At 39.8% G+C, this 20,854-nt stretch overlaps 1 protein-coding gene across 1 annotated transcript in view; it reads left to right on the top strand.

Annotated features, from left to right (window-relative positions):
- sdk1b (sidekick cell adhesion molecule 1b) overlaps positions 1 to 20,854 on the top strand; it is a 326,663-nt gene that overhangs the window by 291,745 nt on the left and 14,064 nt on the right. Inside the window, exons 32-37 of the mRNA XM_089005907.1 lie at positions 1,336 to 1,439; positions 4,377 to 4,447; positions 5,582 to 5,714; positions 7,028 to 7,084; positions 7,433 to 7,534; positions 14,439 to 14,554. Of these exons, the coding sequence (XP_088862033.1) occupies positions 1,336 to 1,439; positions 4,377 to 4,447; positions 5,582 to 5,714; positions 7,028 to 7,084; positions 7,433 to 7,534; positions 14,439 to 14,554 (583 nt within the window). The remainder of the gene's footprint in view (positions 1 to 1,335; positions 1,440 to 4,376; positions 4,448 to 5,581; positions 5,715 to 7,027; positions 7,085 to 7,432; positions 7,535 to 14,438; positions 14,555 to 20,854) is intronic.

Genomic DNA, 20,854 nt, shown 5'->3' with positions numbered 1-20,854 from the left:
AACATGGACAAAAGGCAAATACTGCCCCCTTGTGGAAGGGAAAAACATTGTCAAATAAATTCACACCGACTGCAGTACCATGACAAATCCTTTGGTCTTCAGTAAGCCATTACTGAAGCTGCTGGCACATCATTACTGAATGACGTGCCAGCCGCCATTACTTTTTGTTATGCATCATGTCCTCCAGGAGCGTCAACTGGCACAAGGGACTTCCTCCCCAGCCACATACTCTACCAGTCAATCGCAAGCGAGCTCGGCCGGAAAAAGGCGTACAGCATCTCTGTCTGTATTTTTCGACATACTGTACCCGCAAAAATGTTCGTATTTATCGGTATTCGTAACTGGTATTCGTAACTGGAATGTTCATAAGTTGAGGAGCGTTTGTACACACCGGCATAACACACACACACACACACACACACACACACACACACACACACACACACACACACAAACACACACACACACACAAAGGGAACTGAGATTGAGTTTATCAGAATCAGAATCAAAACATCTTTATTGGCCAAGTATGTAGAACACACAAGGAATTTGTCTCCGGTCGAACACGCTGCACGAATATCATCATAAATAAAATAGCAAAAAGGCACTATACACTTATATTTGGGTTACTGTTTAGAGAGTCAATGGCGATGGGGGAAGAAGCTGTTTAAACGTCTGCTGGATTTAGTGCGCATGGATTGGTAGCGCCTGCCTGAGGGGAGTCGCTGGAAAAGGTGGTGGGCAGGGTGCCGAGGGTCCAGTATAGGATTTTCGCTCCTTCCCAACCCTTTTTTTTGTGGAGGTGTTGCCATCGGGAGATCTTGTGTGTGCAACTGAAGAAAACACTGAACACAAAAGCCACCAAAGTGCTTCAGGCCCAAAAGAGAGACACATCAAAGCAATTTAATTCAAGCACTGTCTTTAACATTGTCCTCGTGTTGTTGCTAGACAAAGCTTATCCCCCAACCAACAACCTGCTGCACATTTTCAGCTGCAAATGCACAGGCACTAATGAAGCACCACAGTGTATTGCAATAGAGTGGTTTGTGTAATGTGTCGATGCTCTTTTGTGTTGACACTAAAGCGCCGCGCTTCTCAGTTTTCTGATGATTACTCCTCGCCTATTAATGGATTCGCCTCGCACCGAAGATGCGCGGTTAATATTCCTGACCCTTTTATTGCGAGTTAAAACCGATAGTGCCTTTGCAGTTTTTAAAGAAAATAATTTGCTTTTTTTTTCTTTAATGGTATTTTGGAGGGATGAAGTGGGCACATTGTGGATGGGAAAATGAGAATTTTCAAAGAAATTGAATCTGGACGTGTGTGTTTGTGCAGATTGAAGCCTTTTACATCGTACAGGCTGCGAATGGTGGCCACCAACGACATCGGTAGCAGCGTCCTCAGTAAAGAGACGGATGCGGTCACGACCTTACAAGACGGTGAGAGGCCGCAAAATGGCCGACGACAAAAAGAAATCCTGCATTTATTTCACAAGCTCATGTATTTTGTTTTTCTACTTTCATTCCTTTCATCACTTTGCTGCTGTGAAATGTAAATTTCTCCACTGTGAGACTAATAAAGGCATATCCAATCCAATCCAATCCAACCCTCCCCTCTAACCATGAAAGGGATTTAAAGGACAACCAACACCATTTTTTTGTTTCCTAACTGACACCAGGAAAACGTTTTATCCCATCTAAAATATCAAAAATACACAGGCTGATATTTTTAGTCAAACGCAAAACACCAATAAGAATGACTTAAAGTTGCCCAAAACTGCCACTAATGAGCTAAAAACTGGATAGATTCAGAAAGTCCCGCCCCCAGTTTGTGACGTCTCGTCAAGAAACTCCTTCATGAACTGCCTTGCTCCAGAATCAAAACAATGGCTTCAGAGAGTTCAGATTTGGAAAATGATTCTTGTTTCTCATCCAGTTATGAATATGATTCAAATAGTTCTGAAGCGGAAAGCATAAATGTTTACGATCGATTAAAGAAGTCCTTCCGGATCAATTCGAGTCGTGTATGACGAAACTGTTGAAGGACACGACATGTGAAGCATATATGAAGCTCTGTGAATAAGCTATATAGCATCAACATCGGAGATATGTGGCATATAAGGACGTGAATAACAAATAATAAGCTACAAGATGTCAACATCAATGCAGATTGTTTACTGGTTGTGCATGCAAAAAGTTGTTTAAACTTTCAAGATGAAGAGTTACGAACTTACGTATGAATGACGGCGGTTATCCATCGCTAACTCCGGTTAGCTCCTCGTTCCAGCAGCTGAATGTTTGTCCGATGGGTTCGCTCCACTATTATGACGATTGCTCTCTTTCACCACTGGAAGCAACTTTCTACCCATTGTCAGGCTGATAGGATGACAGCGGTTATCCAAGCAGGGATTCTGGCACTCCGGGGTGCTCCTTGGCTGGTGCTATACTGCATGGGAAATGCTGCATGGTTTGTCCGCTGGGAATTTGTGAAAACCTACACCTTATTTATGTGTGTTACCGCAATTGGCTGCCGCACAACGATTCACCATTGCGTTTACTTGTGTAGTTTTCCTTCTAATTTCGTGATGAACATGGTGTTTTCAGATAAAACAAAGTACCCAAAATGCAATGTGTGTCGCTTTCTCGGTCAGTGACGATACCTACCGTGACAGTATAACTTCGGACATCGTCACCAACTCAAAAACAAGACTTCCTGAATATTCAGCGCGAATCTTAAAACGTAAAATATAGCTATATGCGGTGGAATCTTTGTAAAATGCGCTCAGTAGAAGTCATTTGAAGTGATTTTACAAAATATGGACGCAACATGTCCTGAGGTGTCGGTTGTCCTTTAAGAGAGACAGTATTTCCACAAACAGTGCCCCCACCATCAATCGGTAGCTGTGGGAGAAAAAAATCTGCTTGTTTTAGACCTTTCAGGAAGATAACAGCGGCTGTTGCAGCAGGTCACTGTCATTACCTTTAATGCGACTGAGCTGAAGTTTAAATAGAAAATGTTGCCCCACAAAGTTTGACGTCATAGACAGAGGTTGACCTTTCAAATTAGTGAGGGGAACAATAGCGGGCATCACCTATTGAATGAAGTCTTACCGTATTAACCCTTTCAAGCGGCAATCATAATTCATAATCTGATAACATGATAGGCTGTCCCTCAAAGAGTTAAAACATACCTGTCAACCTTCTCTGTTAGCTGCTCTTGAAATGATTACAATTCCTGTATAAATGTTGTAGTACGCCATGTATTATTTGAAATGCTAAAAAAAACGCTAACACAAGCGGAAATGCAGACAGCTTACCGCGGATGTGCACGTTATGCTTTTATCAATGCAACCGTACTTAGCGATAAAAAAATATATATGATTCACGATTACTTTTGCTGGTTTGCCATGACAATAGTTGCGCTCAGCAGCAACATTGTCATTGGCTACCAGCAGTTGAGACCAACTGGATTTGAGGCAAAATGGTCTTTGTAAGTACAGTTCGCAATTATTATTTTTTTTCCCCATGTAAATGTTTTAGAATGGCGTACATTATTTCAAATGTAAAAAAATATATATAAAATACTGGGAAACGTAGAAGTGACAGGTATGGTAAAATTAATCATTTTTTTGGTTGGTGCAATATGAACAAACTAATGAATAAATAAATAACAACGCCCTTTTCAGTAATGTGCATTTTTACAGAAATTAAAAAAAAAACTACTCAATCGATTTAAATATAAAGGGGCTTACATTGTTTAGCCATTAAAAAATGGCTTTTAATTTCACTTTTGAAATACAAACCCAGAAATACAACCCAGTTTCATACCATTCGATTATATAAAGCGATTCTAGCTAGCTAGCTATTAACTATCTAGCTATCTATTAGCTATCTAGCTAGCTTTATGTCTATTTGAGTTACTTCCGGGTTGAATGCACGCTGGCGTGTGTGGCTGCCGCTGCTCACCCACAGGAAAACTTATCCTGTAACTGTAAAGTGACATACGGAGTTTTGAAAGGCACTTATCAATGAAATGTATTATTATTCTTAAAATCTACATTATTTTTTTTCAAATAACACTTGGATGTAAGGAACCATTCTTTTTATCAGATGTTAAAATATTTTTCATTACAAATTAAATCACAATATGATTACAAAAATGACATGGAATGTAGTATTACATTCAAAATTGCATTTTGTTCAATCAGTGTTTTACAAATCACTGACGTCGAACATGTAAATGATAACAATAACTCCCCGTTCACTTATCCGAGAAAATCTGACCATAAAAATAGCAACATAACATCGCAGAACTATGATGCTAATCTACAAAGCTTGTCTATATTTAATAGCACAGCCCTTGCTCTTTTTTTTTAGTTCCCGATGAGCCTCCTGAGATCCTCTTGGTCAAACCATCGACGACGACCTCCGTCCTGGTCCGGTGGAAGGTAAATGCGATGGCAATATTTTCTTTACGACACAAATAAAAACTGTGAACATCAATATTTTTAGCTGTTTGTTACAAGAAAAGACCTCCTATGTTGCTCACGTAGAATGCAATATACTGCACAAGGTCTTCCTGACCAATACGATAGTTGCTCTCACACTAAACTGGGTCACCTCAAGGCCACAAACATGCAATTCGTCAGTCTTGGGTGTGCTTCTGGCTGGCATATTGGCATTTCGCACTTAAGCTAGCAGACTTTAGTTCCGTGAAATTCATTTTGGTGTTTAATAGACGTGTGCATCCTTCTGATAAAAGGTCTTTGACACATTCGCTGCCAGACGATGTGCAAATATTTGTCCACTCCAGTACCAGGGTTTTTGTCACTCAAATTGCAGGACCCATAGAATATTGAGTTTTAGTACTACATTAACATTCAATGCAGCGTTAGACACATTAGATTCTCCTCTTTCATCAGAAAAAAAAGAGTTCATTCCTAAGTTATATGGGTCTGGAGTTATCTGAGCTTGACATATAAAAAAATATATTTGACAGAAGTTATTTCTGTCACCTTTTTGTCCACGTACACATGTGGAACAGAATGTAAAGGCCAAATACTCCACTGAGACATTATCTGGCCACATGTTGTTCCCTTTTATGTTAGCTGCCCATTACCTGTAACTGACCATTTTCTGCTCCCCTGACATGCTTCAGACATTCACACATTTGAAGTGCAGTCCGAATCCATGTTAATAATTTACCAGGGTGATAAAAGCCCTGCTGGATGTGTGTTTGCGTTGAATACATTATTCAGCAAAGTGGATAACGTCAGACCAAAGTGACAATTGAAAGCGATGGACAAGGCGGTAGAAAGGGGCAGACGGGTAGTCCGAGGTGTTGTAACACATTGTGTGGTGTCTACGCCTTCTGGCTTAATGGCAAAAGCAAAAGGCTGTGAAAACAAAATCGCCAGCGATTTCATCATCTTTTACTACCCGCTTCCAGCTCTCCACCCTTTAAAAGTTGTCTTTGTTTGCTTGACTATTTTTTTTCTGTCAGTCAGCAGTACTGGAAGATGAAAAGCCAGAATGTACGTGTTGGGAAATGAATGACTGATTTCTCTTGTATGTTTCCCCAGCGGCCGAACGACGAACGCATTAACGGGGTGCTGATGGGTTACCGGTTGTATTACCGAGAGCTGCCGTTCAACTTCTCTTTATCTGCTGACGGGTTCCAGGGAAGCAAAAGCGCCACAGACAGCTACATAACCAGTATGCCGCTGCACGTGCGCCTCTTTATATAAATAAATAGATAAATACATACGCATGCACGCACACACGCACACGCACACGCACACACACACACACACACACACATACACACACACATACATATACAGACGCACACACATACACACAAATAACTCAACAGAAATGAATCAATAAATAAATATATAAATAAATAAATAAATAAATAATGAAGAAAGACATAAACAGATAAACAAAGGGATCAATAAATAAATAAATAAATGGATAAATAAATAAATAAATTGCTACATAAATAAAAACAAATACATAAATAAATTGATAAACAAATAGATAAACAAATAGATAAATAAACAAATACATACATTAATTAATAAATGCTAATAAACATAAGTTCAGCTCATGAGGAGGTGGCCTTGCAATTTAACAGTGTAGTGCTCTTATTGTGTCGTTTGTTCCCCGATTAAACATGCCACATCACACAACATTTGCACCGTGACCGTATGGCAAATAATTCATAAGCATATTCGGCACATTGCGGTGACATTTTTCTGCCACAAGTACCTTTTACATACATGAAATAAACATTTGCATTGGTCAATCGATGCTTCGGTGTGATAGAAAATGTAGACCAGGAGGCGGGTGGTCAACTTTATTGCTCAAGGGATGAATTGGAGGGGGAACGGGTAGGACCCCTATTGTGCCTTCTGAAAAAAACTGCAATCAATTGACCCCTTTCTCCCAAAATTGTAATTTGTAATTGCCCACAGGTGCTACAAGAAAGTAGAACAGAACATATTTCTCAATGAAACTCCTCAGCTTACTTCAACAAAATTCCTTTTTACAAAAATAGATAAATGTTTTATATAAATAGCTTTTAAGCTAATAATGGATCATAGGGTCGCAAAATTTCAAGATAAATACATCCAAACCAAATACATATTTAAATAAATCTATTTCACTCAAGACATTTTAAGGAGAATGAATGAATTGAATGAATAAATACGTCCACATGTCCACTTTTGTTTCCCACATAATAAAGTAATTGTCGTTGCTAGCGAAACTGTTCATTGGTTGTATTAGCTATCTACCTATCTATTAGCTATATAGCTATGGCTGGCTAGCTTTCTGGCTAGCCGCTGCTCACCCACAGAAAAACTAATCCTGTGACTATAAAGTGACCTTGAGAGTTTTGAAAGGCGCTTATGAATGAAATATTGTGTGCCTCTCCAAGGGAGTCTTTTTGTTGTTGTTGTGGATAAATGTTAAATGAATTACAGAATCCAACGCTCACGCTCATTTATCTTTCTTCTCCATAGCCAGGAGCCCCTTCAAGACAGTCAGCAGCTCCTCAGTGACAGAGTTCGAGTTGACACGTGAGTACTACTTGACATTATGAACACTGAGAATTATTCTATTGGATTTGAATGTCAGCAATTTTTTAATAGCTTCTGATTTCAATCACTTTGTTGACTGTTTCTTTGTATAGTTTCTTAAATTCATTTTGAATCGTTTATCAAAGTTTTATCAAAGTTATATCGAAAAAAAATCTAATCTGAGGTCGTCATTTGATCATTCATAGTTCATATTGTGTGAAGACGGTTCATGAACATTTTGTTTGGGTTTTCTTTGTGGCGCCCTGAGGATTTTCTAAATTGCCAAAATCCCCAATTTAATAAATCCATTGAAGTTTTATTCTATTCTATTTGGTGTTCCATTTCCAGAATTGAAGAAGTTCAGGCGTTATCAAATCGTCATGACCAGCTACAACATCGTGGGCGAGAGTCCTCCCTCTGAATCTGTCGAGGTGTCCGTTGGAGAGGCAGGCAAGTAAAAAAATGTCCATGTTTTTATTCTGGCAACTCCTCTCGCTGACGTTCGGTGAGGCAGCGGCTCTCATTGATCAAAGTGCTTTCATTAGCCTCTGTCCGCTCCGGGTTTCACTTTCGCTGCAACAATTAGATCGAATCCGCAGACTGTTGCTTGCATTGCGTCATTTCCGCGCCGTCCTCGCTTCAGCGCACGCCTTAGAAGCTCCATTTACAATTCTTCATCAGCAGTGAACTTCTAAGAATCTTGATCCGTCACGGAATCTGGAACTTTTTGGGCTGTTCTTGCTCAAGGCCTGTTTTAAAGTTTTTGTATTTTCTTTTTTTCACTTGTACAAATATAAAAATACGGAGACTCAAGGACTCAAATGCAGAGGCTCACTGGCAGCGTCTTCGGTCGGCTGTCTTTCTTTGACCTTCGTAATGCGTCCGGATGACCAGTTGGGACTACCACTGGTTGAATGTGCCCCATCAGCTCTTTTGGCCTTAAATTTGTTGACATAAAGAATGAATGAAACACTCCGGAGCACTTGCTGATGGCTGCCTACTCGGGCGCCATCTTGGATTTCTCGTTTGAGGGTCATTTAAAAATAGCTCTTTGATGAACGTATTCTGCATATTATTGGAGAATATCACAGTAATATTGTCGTTATCATTCTCCTTTTAAATAGTCGTCATCATTAAATTTCAAAAGTTAGTTGTACTCTGTGCAGTATTGCCACTTTTGTCCCAACTCTTCGAAGCAGATGCTTTTGTTTTGGTGATTGTGCCAGCAGAATGTAAGAATGAATGACAGATCTGATTATTTTATTATTGTCAGATGGCAATAAATAATTCAAAGTTCAGAATTTTCTTTTTTGATAAAATGATGGAGGCACATCATTGTTTGTCTGTCTGCACCCGAGCCTTAAAGGACAACAGACGTCTCCGGACAAGTTGTGTCCATAATTTGTAAAATGGTTTCAAATGACTTCTACTGAGCGTATTTTACAAAGATTCCACCGCGTACAGCTATATTTTATGTTTTAAGACTCTCTGAATATTAAGGAAGTCTTGTTTTTGAGTTGGTGAAGAGTCCGTACGTGATGTCACGAAAGGACCGCCCCCTGACCGAAAAAAGACACATTGTAGCAGTCCTTCCATCACGTCAATATATTTTGCTGTACATGTTTGGTATGAGAACCGTGTTGCACTCAAAAGCCGCCAGAAGAGGGCATCCAAGCTCCATATAAGGAATTTATCAGCCTGTGGGAGCAGAGGTGGCCACAGGATGTCGCCATTTTGTGCCTCTTTTTTTGGGTGAAAGATCCCCAATGTTGCCTCAAAATGGCACATATAATTCTTTAATCGATTGCAAACATGTATGCCTTCCTCTTCAGAACTATTTGAATCATATTCATAACTGGATGTGTAACAAGAAAGCATATTCTCCGAAACTGAAGCCATTGTTTTGATTCACAAGCAATGCAAGACGTTTGGGCGTGACGTCACGAACTGGGGGCGGGACTTTCTGAAAATGCCCAATTCGCAGCTCATTTTTTTGCAGATTTTGGACACTTTAAGTCATTTTTATTGGTGTTTTGCATTTGACTAAAAATATCATACTGCGTGTTTTGGGTATTTTAGATGCTATAAAACGTTTTTCTGATGTCAGTTAAAAAACAAAAAAGTGACGTCGGTTGTCCTTTAAATGATACATGGCAAGAAGGCTCTGCGCCACTGTTTGAATGACAAATAGACGAGGATGTTAAGAAAGTTAGATTGTATCCTCATTTTGTGTAATGCTGTAATACTGAGCGGATCTGGCAACCCAGCCACAACGCAACATCACGTGATTTGACAGCGATCAAAGCCCGTGTATTTATGTGTTTGACTCTTCGTACGACGATGAGCGCATTGGTAGCTTTCTGTGCTCCGGCAAATAAATATCTATACTTGTATGATCTAAACAAGAGAACCATCTCGACTCTTTATTCTCCCAAATGCATCACAAAAGCGCTGAAGATCTCAACAGAGGAGGTTAACATTGTGTGGTGTGAAAAAAAGAAGAAAAAAAAAAGAAACGTATGTCTTGAAGTCGCCACCAATATTTGCCTTTCGCCACACACTCACAAAACCAACCAAGATTTTAGTTGACATGCATTCGCATTCAGGAGAGGTTGTGTGAGTTTTGTTTGTTGTTTTTTTTATCGGCTTGAGAAGGCCACACGTATCACAGGGTGAGAATGAGTGGAGAATAAGCAGCGTGCGGCGAGGTGGCAGACATAGCTGGAGGGCGATGATGGTGAAACGCGGTGCTGTAGCCTTTTTCTTTGCACGCCCTCGGGTGCATAGCTGCAAAATCGTTTTGCGCATATGTGCTCACGGTACAGTCAAATTTCCAGCCTCAGGCCCACTTGCTCTAATTGGGAGAGGTTCCCCTGTGAGACCCGGACGGAAACTGTGGATAATTGAGTGAATTAACCTGAAAATATTCTGTGTTGTTGCTTCAATATAAAGCAGATTGTTGATCCGGACGGACTCTTCACCTCTCACTCCCGCCGTTTGTGAAGAGCTGTGTGAAAATCATCAAGGCTGGTTGAAGCCAACACCATCACGTAAATAACTAATCATCTGCGTAAATAAATACACATGAATAAATACACAAATAAATATATGAATGGCTAAATAAATAACTGGAGAAATGAAAAAATAAATGGATACATAAATAAATGGATGCATAAATATAAATAAATAAATAAATAAAGGGATAGATAAATTAAATGAAGAATGATTAAATGAAGAAATAATTGGAAACACGAATGCACGAATAAACAAATAAATACATGCATGCATAAATAAATAATTAAAATTAATAGAGATAAATAAGTACATAAATACAGTCGAATAATAGATAAATAATGTCATGTTGCCTGTTTCGCCACATAAAAAATAAATTAATAAATAAATACCTAAAAAATACATAAACCAATACATAAATCAATACAAAAATAAACATGTAAATCAATACATAAATAAATAAATAAAAAGTGCACACGCACGCCTCGTGGCACTGAGAAGTTATCATGAAAGAGCCGTGGTCCTTAAACTTTTTATTGTGAGAGCCACATATTTTTTTTTGCATACGGGCCTGGGGTCAGTTTGTTACCCCCCAAAAAAGTGCCTGCAGGAGTACCTAAACGTAAGAAATATCTCATTTTACAGAAACGCCTTGTAAAATCTGGATTCCTCACACAACAAAAGTTGGGAAATAAATAAGAATACTATTCATGAAATAAATAATACAAATAACTCGTCCCAGGTTCTTCATTCGAAAAAACGCCAGGAAATACATTTATGAAATAAATAATAATCAATTTTGATGAACTTCCTGCTTCATGACTGTAACAGTTGGAATTCAAGGTGGAGGTGGGACTCCACCAGGGGTCAGCTCTGAGCCTCTTCTTGTTTGCTATGGTGATGGACAGGCTGACAGATCAGAATCAGAATCAGAATCAGAATCATCTTTATTGCCAAGTATGTAGAACACACAAGGAATTTGTTTCCGGTAGAACACGCTGCACTAGTATCGTTGTCAAAAAAACTGCTAAGTGGCACTATACAGTTCCATTTTGGCTACTGTTGAAAGAGTTCAAAGAGTTAATGGCTTGGGGGAAGAAGCTGTTTAAATGTCTGCTGGATTTGGTGCGCATGGATCGGTAGCGCCTGCCTGAGGGGAGTAGCTGGAAAAGGTGGTGGGCAGGGTGCGGAGGGTCCAGTAGGATTTTCCGCGCCCGAGTTTGGATTCTTGCAGTGTGCAAGTCCTCGAGAGTGGGTAGGGCGGTGCCAATGATTTTTTCCGCCGTCCTAACTGTCCGTTGAAGTCGGATTTTGTCCATTTTTGTGGCTGCCCCGAACCAAACGGTGATGGAAGAACACAGAATGGATTCGATGACAGCCGTGTAGAAATGTTGCAGCACCTCCTGTGGCAGGCCATGCTTCTTTAGCAGCCTCAGGAAGTACATTCTCTGTTGGGCCTTTTTCAGGATAGAGTTGGTGTTGACCTCCCACTTCATGTCCTGGGAGACTGTGATTCCCAGGAACTTGAAGGTCTCAACGGTTGACACCAGGCAGTTGGATAGTGTGAGGGGTAGCTGTGGTGATGGATGTTTCCTGAAGTCCACCATCATCTCAACTGTCTTGAGCGTGTTCAGCTCCAGGTTGTGACGGCTGCACCAGAGCTCCAGCTGCTCCACTTGTTGTCGGTACGCAGACTCGTCGCCGTCTTTGATGAGACCGATGACCGTGGTGTCGTCTGCGAACTTTATGAATTTGACAGCTGGGTGCGTTGAGGTGCAGTCGTTCGTGTAGAGAGAGAAGAGCAATGGAGAGAGGACGCATCCCTGCGGGGCTCCAGTGCTCGTGGTTCGTGTTGTGGATGATATATTTCCCAGTCTGACCTGTTGTGTCCGTCCTGTCAGGAAGCTGAGGGTCCACTGGCAGATCGTGGGGGACACACCAAGCTGGAGAAGTTTGGGGATGAGGAGTTCTGGGATGATGGTATTGAACGCAGAGCTGTAGTCCACAAACAGGATCCTTGCGTAGGTTCCTGTGTTGTCAAGGTGGTCGAGGATGTGATGCAGTCCAATGTTGACTGCATCCTCCACAGACCTGTTCGCCCGGTAGGCAAACTGAAGAGGATCTAGCAGAGGTCCGGTGATGTTCTTTAGGTGGTTCAGCACGAGGCGTTCAAAGGACTTCATGACCACAGACGTCAGAGCGACAGGTCTAAAGTCGTTCAATCCCGAGGGTGCTGGTTTCTTTGGAACTGGGACGATAGTAGACTGTTTGAAGCAGGGTGTTAGATAAGAATCTACTTGGACCATGATGTTTGCAGATGACATTGTGATCTGTTGCGAGAACAGAAAATGGGTGGGGGAGAAACTAGAACTGTGGAGGTATGCCCAGGAAAGGAGAGGAATGAAGCAGCAAGACGGAATATATGTGTGTGAATGAGAGGGATCCAAATGCAAGAGTGATGCTACAAGGAGAAGAGATAAAGAAGGTGGAGGATTTTAAGTACTTGGGGTCAACTGTCCAGAGCAATGGACAGTGTGGAAAGGAGGTGAAGAAGCGTGTCCAGGCAGGCTGGAGCGACTGGAAAAAAAGGTCAGGTGTGATGTGTGATAGAAGGGTTTCAGCTAGGATGAAAGGAAAAGTGTATAAAACCGTGGTCAGACCAGCCATGATGTTTGGACTGGAGACAGTGCCGCTCAAGAAAAGACAGGAAGCAGAGCTGGAGGTAGCAGAGCTGAAGATATTGACGTTTTCTTTGGGAGTGACCAGGTTGGATAGGATCAGGAATGAGTACATTAGAGGGACAACTCATATTAGAGGCTTTCGAGAGAAATTCAGAGAAGCCAGACTGAGATGGTTTGGACATGTCCAGAGGAGAGAGACTGACTATATCGGGAGAAGGATGCTGAATCTTGAAGCCGAGAGGAAGACCGAAGAGGAGGTTTATGGATGTGGTCAAAGAGGACATGAAGGTAGCTGGTGTGAGAGAAGAGGATGCACAAAACCGGGATAGATGGAGGACATTGATTCGCTGTGGCGACTCTGAGGGGAAAAGCCGAAAGGAAAAGAAGAAGAGATGAACTTCCTGCGTCACAACACAACCTTTATAACAGAACACCTCATCAATATTTTTAAGTGGCCAGTTTTTTAGAATAAAAGATACCTCTTTGCGTTTTCGCAAACAAATGAGTATTTTTAACAATTCACTTGTAAAATTTGATCGCGAAGCTACTGTCACCCCCTAGGGGGCGACGTTTGCATTACAACAACAGAGTTAGCCTCCGACTGCAGTCTTTTGAGATATTTTTTAGTGTATATTGGGGTGGAAAAGAGATGATGAATTCTTTGAAAGTCCTTATTTTTTATTTTTTTTTTGCTATAAAAATGCAAAATAGTTCACTTTTCACAAATGCGAGACAAGGGCGCGCTGTGGCCGTTCATTTGTTTCTGATGCTTCAGTGAGCAGAGTTCATCAGTGTGCAAGAAATATGACTTTGAGACATTCGTTCATCTCCCCTTGTCGTGCCCTCAAAAAATGACCTCCAAAAAGTTAACTGTTAAGACGACGAGAAGTATTTTTGTCTTGACAAAATAGATTTCTCTTTTCATGAACATTGTGGAACTCTTAGCTCATACTTAAAAAAATATGCTAAAATGTGATTATTTTTGGATTGTAACTTGATGACTTTTTTTTCCATTTCAATGATTTAGATTTAATGCAATTGGTCGTGGTTAACTGATTCAATTCACTGTGTCCACTCCAGTGCCAGGGTTTTTGTCATTTTCACTCAAATTGCGGGACCCACAGAATATTGAGTTTTAGGACTACATCAACATTTAATTCAGCGTAAGAAAGCTTAGACTCTCTTCTTTTATCTGAAAAAAAGAGTTAATTCCTAAATTATATGTATCTGGACTTATATGAGCTTGAAATTATGGCTATCCAAAATACAATGCAATACATACAGTACATATTGGTCTATACAGCGCTTTAACAAGAGCTGAAGCTGGAACAAAACGCTAACAAAAGGAAATGCTGAAGGAAAAAAACATTGCCAGAGGCCATGACCAGCACTTTATCGGCACCCAAGCATAAAAAAAAAAAAACCCGAACAAATTCGGGATTGCCGCTCTACGTCATATTTTCAATTCTCAAATACATTCGTGAATGTCAGTGTACGATCACTTTTAACCCATCAGTCAGTGAATGAGTCAATTTATATTCGGATTGGAGGAGGGGTCACCTCACACACACAAAAAGGCTTCCCTGTAACACACACACACAAAAAAAGTGTGTGTTACAAAAAAAAGTCCTCTTGTAACACTTTACTTTTTCCATTTTCAGCTCCATCAGTGGCCCCCCAGTCCATCCGAGTTTCGGCCGTGTCTCCCTCCAGTCTGGAAGTGAGCTGGGACATGCCCCCCTTGGAGACCCAGAATGGACTCATCCAAGGATACAAGGTGAGGGGGACAAAAGTGTGTGTGTGTGTGGGGGGGGGGGGGGTGGCGTATTCACAGAACAATTTTAATATGAGAGTACGTCATTGCTGCTCAAAGTTGTGGTTGTGATGCACCTTCAAGTGTCCTGTAGAGGAGCAGAGAATTAAGTTAGAGGAACTGTCTGAAATGGTTTCACTATCACTGCTCCCCCCCCCCCCCCCCCCCCCCTTACACCACCACCACTCTCGCCACCCTCCTCCCTCCGTTCAGCTCTCAGTACTCCAAACACAAGGTTATCTGTCCCGCTTTGGACACATTGATTTCTGCGGAGAGCAAAGGTGGAATAGAGAAGAAAGACGGGAATGTAATATTTGCAGAGCGAATGAAGGAGACGGGCGAGTGGACGATCTAGAATCCCGATAGGGAGGGAAGGGGGGGGTCTGCATCAAAATGTCCGAGACGAACGGACGAGGTGACGAGGTTAAGCAGATTAAGTGTAGCCAAATAGAAGCAAAGAAGGAACATCTCAGGAATTGATAGCTTTTGACATGTGCTAATAGTCGCTCGGACTCGCCACAAGCGTTTATTTATTTATTTATTTACATAAGGAGAAGAGACTTAAATGCCTTGATTTAAAAAAAAAAACAATCTTCTTCTTTTCCTTTCGGCTTTTCACTTGAAGGGGTCGCTACAGCGAATCAGTGTCCTCATTCTTCAGAGGTGTTATTCACATGTTTGTTTTGGCCAAGCTTTTACGTCGGATGCCCTTCCTGACACAACCCTCTGTATTTATCCGAGCTTGGGACCGGCACAAGAAGACAATGGCTTATGTCCCCTTGTGGCTACAGAACAAGCAACTCAATGCTATTTTTTTGTTACAAATTTGTCCAGACTAGCTTTTTAGCTAGCTATCTGGCTGGCTGGCTAGCTATATAGCTAACTATCTATTAGCTAGCTATCTAGGTAGCTATCTATTAGCTAGCTAGCTTGCTTTCTATCTATTTGAGGTACTTGCAGGTTCAGTGAAGGCTGGTGCATAAGTCTCCTTGTGCCGGTCCCAAGCCCGGATAAATACAGATGTTTGTGTCAGGAAGGGCATCGACGTAAAAGCTTGGCCAAAACAAACATGCGGATCAAACCTCTAAAGATGGAGGACACTGATTTGCGGTGGCGACCCCCCTATAGTATTATTATTATTATTATTACTTTTTTCCCTTTTCAACTATGTAACGCCCGGGTGGGCTTGTTGTAAGCATTCATAGAGAAGTGAACAGTTAATAGCGGCTCTTAGCAAAAAAAAAAAAAAAAAAAATCGATCACCAAAATTACACACTCTGGAGTGCTTTTCAACAAAGAAGCCGGCGTGCAAATCGATGATTGATTTCACCGTGGCAACTCTTGATTAGCTTTTCCAACCTTCACCCTAGTTTTTGTTCACGTTGCGTTCCTAATTTCTTTATTCCTAATTCAGAAGCTTCGATAGCCCCAAGTCAGTAAACTTTTCACGGTTCTTATCGAATACAGGATACTACAAACGGAGGTTGTGTGGAATAATCTCCAGTTCATGAGCTGCAGATATTCGGTTTCTCACTCGCCTTTCTTCACGCCGTGAGGGGTTGGCGCCCAATCACAAACATAAATGCCCATTATTTACACCAATGGTCAATTTCATCGGAATTTAACATGTGTGTCGAATAAATAGTGACTCTGTATTTACGACAAGCTGCTTACATTTTCATTTTTAGAAAGTGTGACTCCATTTCACTCGTCTCCGTAAGATTCCTAACAAATCTTTCATCCGAGTCGGGGTGGGGGTTCTTCGAAAAGGTTGGACCTTTTCCTCATTCTTTCTATTTCCTGAGTCGCTCTGCTCGGAGACTGTCGGTATCGTGCTGCCCCCAAGTGCTTCTCCTTAAAGGACAACCGACACCATTTTTTTGTTTCTTAACTGACATCAGAAAAACGTTTGAGAGGATCTAAAATACCCATAACATGCAGGCTGATATTTTTCAAAAACCATCAATAAAAATGAGTTAAAGTCTCCCAAAACTACTTCAAAATGACCTCGGGATTGCGAGTTTCAGAAGGTCCCGCCCCCTTGTTCGTGACTTCACGCCAGACGTCTTTGCCTTGCTCGAGAATCAATACAATGGCTTCAGATTGGGAGAAGATGCTTTCTTGTTACTCATCCAGTTATGAATATGATCCAAATAGTTCTGAAGAGGAAAGCATAAATGTTTGCAATCGATTAAGGAAGCCCTTCCAGATCAATTCGAGCCATCAGGACACCAGTGTAGCGTCCCAGAAAATGCACAAGATGGTGCCCAAGCTCCGTTGGAAATGGGCTGATTTGTCTGCTGGGAATTTGTGAATTTGTCAACAAGTATCAAATAGTAGTCTTGGTGCAACACACAACGATTCACCATCGCATTATGTGTTTTGCTTCTAATTTCGCCATTAACACGGATGAACACGAAGTTTTCAGACCAAACAAAGTACTCATTGTGTGTCGCTTTCTCGGTCAGGGGCGTTCCTGACGTGACATCAGGAATCGTCATCAACTCGAAAACAAGACTTCCTGAATATTCAGCGCAGGTCTTAAAACGTAAAATATAGCTATATGCCGTGGAATCTTTGTAAAATACGCTTAGTAGAAGTCATTTGAAGTGATTTTACAAATTATGGACACAACTTGTCCGGATGCGTGGGTTGTCCTTTAAGGGGCATCCTTCTTTCCTCTTCATCAAGTCCTGTTTTCTGCAACTAACAAGGACCACAATTTTTAACTCCTCTACTTACATCTCTGCTCTGTACTAAACCATTGAAGTGAAACATTCCTATTTAGCCTACATGTTTAAATCAAGACAAATGATTCAAATCTGCCTGGAAATGTTAAAATGAAACATTTGAGCCCTAAAATGCAATTTCCTCTTTGTACAGTAGGTGGAATTGTGCATGAGTGTTAAAAAGTATATCTGTCCTGCGTACAAACAATATTTATGTGTCACAGTTACCATCTGCAAAGTAAATAACTGAATAAATAAATAAATAAATAAATAAATAAATAAATACATGAATACTTGAATACATGAATAACTGAATAAATAATAAACAAACAAATAGCACATAAATAGATAGTGTAATGTCATGAGAGGCTAGCTCTCAGCGGGACAGGACAAGGAGCGCAATGGGCGACAGGTTTGAATACAAACAAAGGTTTTAATAAAGGGTTTCAGGGGGGAATTCACAAGTAACAAAGGCAAGAATAGTGTCTCTTCCAATATTTAAATCATACTAAAGTCTCTTCTGAGGTGAAACTGAAGACGGAGTTCTCTTCCATGAGTTTCTAGGCCTCACCCCTCTTGACGTCCTCCTCATGTAGCCTAGCCACCTTTAGCAAGGTCCGAATCCAGTGTCCCGTCGTGTGGTCCCAATGAGTTCCACGCGGCAATCAGTTTCTCCACAGAGCACAGCAACAGAGCTTGTCTCCCCCGGGGCCACACTCAGAGGCTCTCCACCCTAAAAGCCTTGCCTGTCAATCAAGCCGTGATCAGCCGCAGGTGTGGTGTGTGAATTGCTGCCTTCCACCAGATGGGGCCAAAACTCTCTCCGGGTGAAGCCATCTTAGGGGGATGTATTTGCCCTCCAGAACCCAGCCTCTCGTGACATCACAATAGATAAATATATAAATAAATAAGTAAAATAAATAAATAAATACATGAATAAATACATGAATAAATAACCAACAAATAAACACATAAATAACTAGATAAATAAACATAAATAAATAAATAGATAACTAAATAAAATGATAAATATACAAATACACAAATAAATAAACAAACAAACAATAAACATAAATGAATAGATAAATTAATACATAAGCAGATTGGTAAACAAATGAATGAATAAACAGATAAAAATAATACATCAATAAACAGAGAAATAAATAAATAAATGAGTAAAATAAAAAATAAATACATGAATAAATAAATAAATAAATACTTGAATAAATAAACAAACAAATAAACACATAAATAACTAGATGAATAAATAAACAGATGAATAAATAAATGAATATTTTACTAAATAAATAAATACATACATACATACATACATACATACATACATACATACATACATACATACATACATACATACATACATACATACATACATACATTAAAAATGATTTTGGGCTTAGTTACAACCTAGGTGATTTCTTTACATCGCCTCGTATTTACTTGTTTTTACGTTTGAGATACAGTGCTATTATTCTGTATTTATTTATTTATTTATTTATTTATTTATTTATTTATTTTTGGGGGGGGGTTGTTTTTTTATTTTATTTGATTTTTAATTAACACAACCCTCGCTAAAAGTAAAGCTCTCATGAATAGAAGCACTTCTTTTTCATCCTCCCCTCCCTTTTTTGTGAATTCATTTATATTGCATGAGGCTCAACTGGCACTGTTGTTGAATCACGACGTTCCAAGCACTGTCCATGTCGAGCCTTTATTTGCCGCCGCTTAGCGCCTTCATTTATTTCACGGTGCGCCGGTGATCCGCCGTTGTTTGTTGGCCGTTTGCTAAAGTGGATCAGTGGAATTAAGTTGCACTTGCAGTTTTACGGGTTATTTGCCGCCTCTTTGAGCACGCTTAGACGACTTATTGCTCATGAACCGTGCGGCGATATATTATCTTTGAATCACTGCATCTCGACCGACCTGATCGCAAATCATTTTGAACCAATGTACAACGGTGAGGTCACACGGATTGTTTGACCAAACGAAAGCTTAAAAAAAAAATCACCAACTCCGTTCATTTTCAGACATACGATGCGTGAAAATTGATTGAAGTATATGGTCTTCCATCATTGCAGAGATTGGTTCATTTGCGCCTAAAATAGCCGTTCTGTCTTCATTACCAGCAAAAGTCATTATCGCTGTCAATGATATCACACGTCCAACATATCTTTATATTTGGGAGTCCTGACTCGGAACGGCCAGTATGAGTTAGCGATGGGTGCACCAAATGAAGTCAAGATGTTATTTTAATGACAAGATACTTTTACATTTGTACCTTCTAATTGTGATACATATCATATCTACGTACTCAGGATCAGCAGGAGCATCAAATTCATTTTAGTCCCGGGGCAATTTGCTGTCACGGCTTCCCTTGGGAGGCCGCTATGACAGTGAAATTACAGAATTATTTTACTTGCACACAACAAATACAATAAAATGGTTTTTTTTCAATTCTTGTCCGAGCGGGTTTAAACAGGGAAACAAAATTAGTGCAATAACTGAACCGTATTTATGGCTCGACAATTTGACAGTTCAGTACAGGTTTTAACAAATTAACTCTTTGGCTTCGTGCCACCAGATGGGGCCAAAACTCTCTCCGGGTGAAGCCATCTTAGGGGGATGTATTTGCCCTCCAGAACCCGGCCTCTCGTGACATCACAATAGATAAATATATAAATAAATAAGTAAAATAAATAACTAAATACATGAATAAATACATGAATAAATAACCAACAAATAAACACATAAATAACTAGATAAATAAACATAAATAAATAAATAGATAACTAAATAAAATGATAAATATACAAATACACAAATAAATAAACAAACAAACAATAAACACATAAATAAATCGATAAATTAATACATAAGCAGATTGGTAAACAAATGAATGAATAAACAGATAAAAATAATACATCAATAAACAGAGAAATAAATAAATAAATGAGTAAAATAAAAAATAAATACATGAATAAATAAATAAATACTTGAATAAATAAACAAACAAATAAACACATAAATAACTAGATGAATAAATAAACAGATGATCAAATAAATTAATATTTTACTAAATAAATACATACATACATACATACATACATACATACATACATACATACATACATACATACATACATACATACATACATACATACATACATTAAAAATGATTTTGGGCTTAGTTACAACCTAGGTGATTTCTTTACATCGCCTCGTATTTACTTGTTTTTACGTTTGAGATACAGTGCTATTATTCTGTATTTATTTATTTATTTATTTATTTATTTTGGGGGGGTTGTTTTTTTATTTTATTTGATTTTTAATTAACACAACCCTCGCTAAAAGTAAAGCTCTCATGAATAGAAGCACTTCTTTTTCATCCTCCCCTCCCTTTTTTGTGAATTCATTTATATTGCACGAGGCTCAACTGGCACTGTTGTTGAATCACGACGTTCCAATGTCGAGCCTTTATTTGCCGCCGCTTAGCGCCTTCATTTATTTCACGGTGCGC

This window comes from Hippocampus bargibanti, linkage group LG10 (assembly GCF_051943395.1).
Source record: "Hippocampus bargibanti isolate YZ-2025 linkage group LG10, ASM5194339v1, whole genome shotgun sequence".
NCBI lineage: Eukaryota > Metazoa > Chordata > Actinopteri > Syngnathiformes > Syngnathidae > Hippocampus > Hippocampus bargibanti.
The sequence above is the reverse complement of the archived record's forward strand: the minus strand, read 5'-3'. Positions and strand labels throughout refer to the sequence as shown.